Below are 7,368 nucleotides of genomic sequence, written 5' to 3'. Positions count from 1 at the left end.
CGTTAGTTCGCTCTCAACGTAGTAGTACATCTCTCGCAGTCTCACACACACAGTGTGGCTGTCTCGCTCGCACACGAATGGGCAAGTTTGTTGTTTGCTGCGCTTTTATATTTGCTAGATTTGTATTTCTTTATTTTATGCATATTATAGCAAAAACAATAATCAAAATACACACACAGACAAACACATACAGTTGCATAGAGTGACCAGTCTCCAGCCGGAACTCAGTGTGGGCAGTTCCAAAGGCAGCGAGCACACGAAGCAAGCAAACCGAACGAACAAAACGAACGAGCGAGCGAGAGAAAAAACTAAAAACTGCAGGTGCAACATTGTGCTAGCAGCAGCAGCAGCAGTAGTAGTAACCCCCTCTCCCTCTCTCACACCTTTGGAGCAAAGGCAAAAGGCATTTGCCTACTACTCGAAAGAGAAGTACAAGTAAATGCTCTCTGTGCGTCTCTTAAAAGCCAAAGAGCGACGTACAAAGATTGCGGCGAATTGAGGCGACTGCTGAGAGAGCACAAAATTGAGCAACTGGACTTGAGAGCAACATCGACATCGACAGCAGCAGCAGCAGAAGCAGCAGGCAGCAGCAAACGGAACTAATTAATGAACAATCTTTTTGCTGTTGCTGCGCGGCAGCGGCAGAGGCTCTGCTGCTGCTGCGAGTTTTTTCTTCAAGTGTTTGCGAGAGCGCAGAGTGACAGAGAGAGAGTGAGGGAGAGAGAGTGCGACTGTATGTGCGTGTGTGAGAGAGAGCGTCGCATTGATAAGACGGCAACTGATAGCAGGCAGTTACTAGGCAATTACTACTTGCTGATCATTTCCGATTGATATAAATTGAATAATAATGCATAATAATTATGTAAAGTCGCTGACTCGGCTAATATTAGTGCAAGAGCTCTCTACGCATACTTGCATAAATATAATTGTATGTGAGTGCAAGTGTATGTGTGTTTATATGTGTATTGTATATTGGGTGCCTTGCACGCATTGCCAAAATTGCAGCACGTTTTGTCGTTTGCTCCTTTGGAGCTGCAGCAGCAGCAGCAATAACAGCAACAACAACAGCCGCTTTTTTGGGGGTTGCATTCGGCGGCCGTGTGTGTGGGAGAGCGGCGACTACGACGCCAACAACGCCGACGACGACGACGACGCGAGCGAGCTTCGCATTCGTTTCGTTTTCGTTTTCCGAGTAAAGGAATTTTGAACGTTGCCGGTATTTGGCTGTCGCTGCTTCTGCCGTTGTTGTTGTTGCTGTCGCTGCTTTTGCTCTCACTATATTTTTGAAGGCAGCGCGCGCGTCGTTTTCGCTGCTTCTGCTGCGTCTGCTCCTTTGCCTTGAAAATGCAAACTGCAATATTGCAAACTGCGACGCTGGCAGCGCACTATTTACGACTTGGATTTCGCGGCGTCGACGTCGCTGCCGTCACCGTCGTAGTCGTCGTAGTCGCGACTCGACTCGACGTCGACTCAGCGAATTCGCATTCGCAACTCTCGCGACGTCAAACTACAACAACAGCGGCGGGCAAAAGCAAAGCGAAGCAAAGCAAAGCACAAGCGCCTCTGCCACGGCAAACACACAGAGTTTTCCACAATGCCGCCATCATCGTCGTCGTCGTCGTCGTCGTTACCGTTGTCGTCGTCGTCGTCGTAGCCCCACAATCGACGTCGTAGTCTGACTGCCTGGCCTCTGTGTGTGCTGTGTGTTAAGTTTGTTTTGAGTTTTTCCGTATCAAAATGTGCAAAACGTTTTCAGTCTAATTCAGACACTCGTGCTGAAAAGACTTTTGGGGCACGTTCTGCTGTTGCCACAACGAGGCAGCCACGCTACACGCCGCCACTCGACACACTACTCACACTATCACACACACACACACACACTCATACGATAACAACAACAACATCGAGGAGGAGCAAACAATAACAAAAGCATATTTTGCCAATTGTCAAATTTTTGTTGTTGGCGACAAATGCACGCAACGTAGTGCGCGTAACGTAACGTAACGTAACACACACACTTTAACGCACTCATACTATTACAGCTAAACTACATGCACACACCCACACACACATGTTAATTATAACGCGACTTTTACGTGAGCGAATTGCGAATTACGAATAACGCGCGCCGTCGTCGTGCACTACGTAAAACTTTTACGGTGTTCCCACACACACACATTCGTACACTCATACATACACATAGACTTAGCCATAGACTAATTGCAAATGAAACTTTGGCGCCTCTCGCACGCTGATCAATAAGCAACTGCTTAAATATTTTGTGTGCGCTCTCTTCGTCACAACAACTCGCTCGCTCTCTTCTGTCGTCGCTCTCTCACCACAAACAAAATGGCGTCCACGGAGACGCCAACGTGTCCCAGCAGCAGCAGCGTCGATCGCAACAACAGCATCACGAGCAGCAGCGGGAACGCAGCCGCAGAGCAAACGGAGAGCGAAACAAATGCAACAACAACAGCAACAACGGAGCAGGCGCAAGCGGCGCAGCGACAGCGCAGCGGCGGCACGCCCCCTCGCCACCACCCCTCCGACGACAACGATGAGGAGAAAGAGAAAAGCGGAGCAACATCGTTGCCAGTGACGCCGACAGGATCACCGCATGCCACCGCCACCGCAGGTAGCTCCTCCCCCTCCTCCAGCACCACGCAACAACAGCGACAACATCACCAACAACAGCAGCAACAGTTGCCGCAACAATTCTGTTTGCGCTGGAACAATTATCAATCGAACTTGACGACGATCTTCGATCAGTTGCTGCAAAATGAATCCTTTGTGGACGTGACGCTCGCCTGCGACGGACGCTCGATGAAGGCACACAAAATGGTTTTATCCGCTTGCTCCCCGTACTTCCAAACGTTACTCGCAGAGACGCCTTGCCAGCATCCGATTGTCATCATGCGGGATGTGAATTGGTGTGATCTCAAGGCGATTGTGGAGTTCATGTATCGCGGGGAGATCAACGTGAGTCAGGATCAGATTGGTCCGCTGCTGCGCATTGCGGAGATGTTGAAAGTGCGCGGCTTGGCGGATGTCACCCACATGGAGGAGGTCAACTCGGTGGCAGCAGCAGCAGCGGCTGCAGCAGCTGCGGCAGCAGAGGCAGCGGATGCGGCTTCGTCGTCGTCGCCCGCACAGGTTTCACCCAAGACAGCGGCTGATCGCGAGGCGGAGGAGTTGCTCGCCTTTATGCAGCCGGAGAAGAAGTTGCGCAGCAGCAGCGACTGGGATTGCAGCGAGTTGCGTCTGACACCACCGCAGCAGCAGCAGCAACCACAGCTGCCCCTTCCTCCCCAGCAGAGTCGCAATGTGCGCAAGCGTCGCTGGCCATCGGCTGATACCATCTTCAATCCGCCCGCCAGTCCATTGAGCAGCCTGATTGCCGCCGAGCGTTTGGAGCAGGAGCAAAAGGAGCGAGAACGCGAGCGGCAACGCGATTGTTCGATTATGACGCCGCCGCCTAAAGCGTTGGCAGCGCTGCCTTTGCCTCTGCCGCTGCCGCCGCGTCGTCTAACGCCCTCGGCAGCAGCGCTCGAGACTGCGCTGCATGGCCTCGATATGCCGTCACCTGCAACGACACCAGCGCCCGTTGGAGGCGTCCGCCCCCGCCCGCTCTCCCAATCGCTATCCAGCCCACAACAGCAACAACAACAACACCAGCAGCAACAACAACAACAGCAGGCGGCGGCTGCAGTGCATCATTTGCATCAGTTGCAGCAGCAACATCAAGCTGCCCAGCAACAACAACAACAACAACATCATTCTCTTGGTCATGGCAGCTCCTCTTCCAGTTCCGGCTCTTCCGTTCATCCCTCGTCCGCTGCCGCCGAATCGCGTTATCCGCTCGGCTCTGCGGCGGCGATGGCAGCCGCTGCCATGGAGCTGAGCGTGGCAGCGGCAGCGGAGCCGCGTTTGCCGCCACCGCCTCATCATCATGCCGGACCCTCGACGTCCACATCGCTGGCCGACGATATGGAGATCAAGCCGGGCATTGCCGAAATGATACGTGAGGAGGAGCGGGTGAGTACGAAAATACAATTTGTTGCTCTCTTTGTTTCGGTTTTCATTCACGAATTCGTCGCGATCACTTTTGTTCGCTCTCTTCTCTTTTTTCGTTAACTGCGCTGCTAGCGTAGGCAGCGCTGCCGCGCTCTCTCGTTGGCGCAGTCAACCATCTTGACGTTCGTTTTGTTTTGATTTACACTCGTTTTGCGCGCGCGTTCGCATTTTGCGATCTTCATTTTGTTTGTACTTGACTTTGGCGCTGCTCTCGCGCGCTCTCTCTCTGCTGCTGCTTCTGCTGTTCAGTTTTTGCCGTCGGCATTTCATGCATGTGCACGTGACGTCACAATAAGCTTTGCGCTTGTCATCGTCAGCCAGCAGCAGCAGCGACAGCAACAGCAACAGCAACAGTAGCAACAGCTTCGTTCGTGGATCCCGTGGAATGTTGTTGGACTGCGGCTCATGATTGACAGCATTCACGTGCTTCACGTCGTCGTCGTCGTCGATGTCGATGGCGTCACAGTTGTTGTTGTTGTTGTTGTGGTTGCTTGCTTATTGTTGTCCGCAGCTCGTTGGGTCGCTGCTCCAAGCACTTAAAACATTTTTCGCCTTGTCGTAGGTTCCGCTTTGACTTCCACACATAAATTAACTCAAATGAACCTAATTGCTAAGTTATTGTCCTTTCAACGACTTTTTACCTTCAATCCACAAATTGTGGGCGAACTAGTTCATATGTTCTGCTTTTTGACCCACATAAATGCTCTGATTCACTTATGAATCATTAAAAAAAAACAAAAAAAAAAAAGCAGAATAATTTATGAAAAAGTACTTCAAAATAATTGAAGTGAAGAGGAAATTAATTTCATTCTTCTTTCTTTACCGCATACTTATTTTTAGAGGGGAAATTATAAATGAACTATGATTACTTTGAAGTTTTCAAGAAAGTTGAAGTGTAGAAATAAATTTGGAGAGAACTTTCAAATAATTACGGTAAACAACATAAATGTATAACAAATTATCAAAAAGAAACAATTATGAAAAATTAAAGAAATAAAATCACATAAAATTATTTCATCAATTAAATTATTATAAATAATTTTAAAAAATATCTGAGTATTAAATAAATAAAATAGTAACTGAATTCTTAAAAAAATTATAATTTGAATAAAAGTATTTATTTCATAGATCATAACAACATAAACAAATTAAAAAATTATTTTAATAAAATTGTATTTAAAATATTTTGTTAATAATGTAAATAAACAAAGCGAATATAAAAAGGAAAATATAGTAAGAAACTTCTCATTTCTTAAAAAATAAAATTCTGAAAAAGTATAATAAATAAAATGTATACAAAAAAAACTTCTCATAAAATTATTACCAAAAATATTCTGAAAAAATACTCAAAATAAAAATAATGGAAAACCCTTTAATAAATTCTGATCTTATATATAACATTGATAAGAATTCGTTTCACATAAATTTTCTATTGATACTTGACACATTCTGTTGAAATATTTTAAGGAATAAATATTGTGATATGCCATAAATCATTCTATACTATTCCCCAAAATCTAAAAAAAAAAAAAAAATATAAAAAATCATTTCAAATGTAGACAGTGAAAAAACATGGGAGGGATATAAAATATAAATCATTTTTTCTGAAAAATGTATAATAGATAATAATGGATAATATAAAAAGTTCCAAAAATATATAAAAATGTCTCACACGGTGCTTTAGAAATACAAAAAAGTAGAGTGTGTGTCGAATTTCGATGCTCATGATTCAACTTCCCATATACAGATGGCATCCATTAGGCGGCTGTGTATCGAAGTGGACAGTAATGGGCATTTATAGCCGAAGAATTATAATATTATATCATCATATTTACTTTCCGCATTATCTGAAATACATTTTCTTAAACTGGCTTGGGGATCGTTTAAAAGATGGTTTGTTGTTCATGCTTTATCGATTTTATTGATCTGCACGCTGATCTATAGAGGAATTCAGTTACTTGAATAACAGTTCCTAACCGGTTTCGAGATCACAAGTCGAACTCATGGAACCTCCACCACCACCAGCATCATATCATGTCAATGATTTCCAAGAGTCGTCAGTCGACACTCATGTTGTTGTTGTTGTTGTTGTCGCTCCCAAGCGTTTCATCAACATTAAGCGCACCGCAGAATTCGCACTTTAATAAAAAAAAAAAAAAAAATAGTGGTGTGTTTTTTTTTTTATTTATTTATTTATCTAATAGACGTCGACGAACTCCAGAGAGAAGAACCTCAGAGTGTGTCTTGTAGCTGCATCAATTGGTTATTCATTCGATTTTTTAGTTCCAACGGAATGCGCGATATTTGTTTGTCCAGCAAGACAGAGTCTCAGGTCCAGAGATCTCTTTGGCTGCGGCACTCTTGGCGTTTGGTTTGTTCTTGTTTATTGTCGCTTTCGAGTGCATTAATCAAATAAGCAATGGATAGAGTCAGAGTCCAAGACTCAGACTTCAACTCCGACTCAGGCTTCGACTTCACCGCATTAGCGTGCTCATATGTTTGAATTTGAAGACGTTTGTTTTCCTCATTTCATATTTTTTGTGCCGCACTCTTCTGGCTGGCTTGTTAGCATCTCTCTTTCAATAAATATTTTGTTTTTATGCATTTTTAAATATTTTTTCTACTTGCCCGCTGGCTTTCAAGATTTAGTTTTGTATTTTGTTTTGTTTCGTTTTATTTGTGTGTGTGTGTGCTTAGAAATTCTTTAGAAATGCATCTGCATCTCCATCTGCATCGCTTTTTTCCATCTTTGTTTGTTTGACTTGGTATTAGTGTTGGTCATGTTTATGCTTTCCTGCTGTTTGCCTACCCAATTCTTATGATTATTGTTGTTGTTCTTAGTGTTGTTGCGCTTTGCTCTTCGTTTATTTACACATTTCATTTATTAAAAATCGCCGCGATCTCCGCTTCCCTCTCTCTCTCTCTCTTTATCTGTCGATTGCTGTCAGCCAATGCCATATATAAAAATCAAATATTGACAGGCTGCATCCGCACATTGCTTCCACAAACAGCAGACGCAGAGAGAGAGAGAGAATGCAAAATAATCAATTCTCATGCAGCTTTTTTTTAATACTTATAATTCTTTTCCCATTTATTTACAAGTTTTGCTTTTTTTTGTTTTTTTGAATTTCTGTAAGCAGATAAGTGTCAGTCTTCGTCACCATCTGCATCCCTCAGCTCCTCTTCTCTCCTCCTCCAACCCATCACACGATCTCGATCCCTCGCTTTGGTTTTCTGGTGATTAATTGCACTTTTACGATATTTGTCTGGTTTGCCTTCTTTTGTTAAAAATAA

General features: G+C 44.5%; 1 protein-coding gene across 2 annotated transcripts in view; it reads left to right on the top strand.

Moving 5' to 3' along the window:
• The first annotated feature begins 1,549 nt into the window (after positions 1-1,549).
• The window catches only part of LOC117568938 (protein bric-a-brac 1), a 92,505-nt gene continuing 86,686 nt past the window's right edge, over positions 1,550-7,368 (top strand). For both annotated transcript variants that reach the window (XM_052004160.1, XM_034249868.2), the window contains exon 1: positions 1,550-4,035. In XM_052004160.1, coding sequence (XP_051860120.1) covers positions 2,350-4,035 — 1,686 coding nt within the window. In that variant the 5' untranslated portion in view covers positions 1,550-2,349. The remainder of the gene's footprint in view (positions 4,036-7,368) is intronic.

Source organism: Drosophila albomicans, chromosome 3 (genome assembly GCF_009650485.2).
Source record: "Drosophila albomicans strain 15112-1751.03 chromosome 3, ASM965048v2, whole genome shotgun sequence".
NCBI lineage: Eukaryota > Metazoa > Arthropoda > Insecta > Diptera > Drosophilidae > Drosophila > Drosophila albomicans.
Note: the sequence above shows the minus strand (reverse complement) of the source record. Positions and strands in the feature narration are given on the sequence as shown.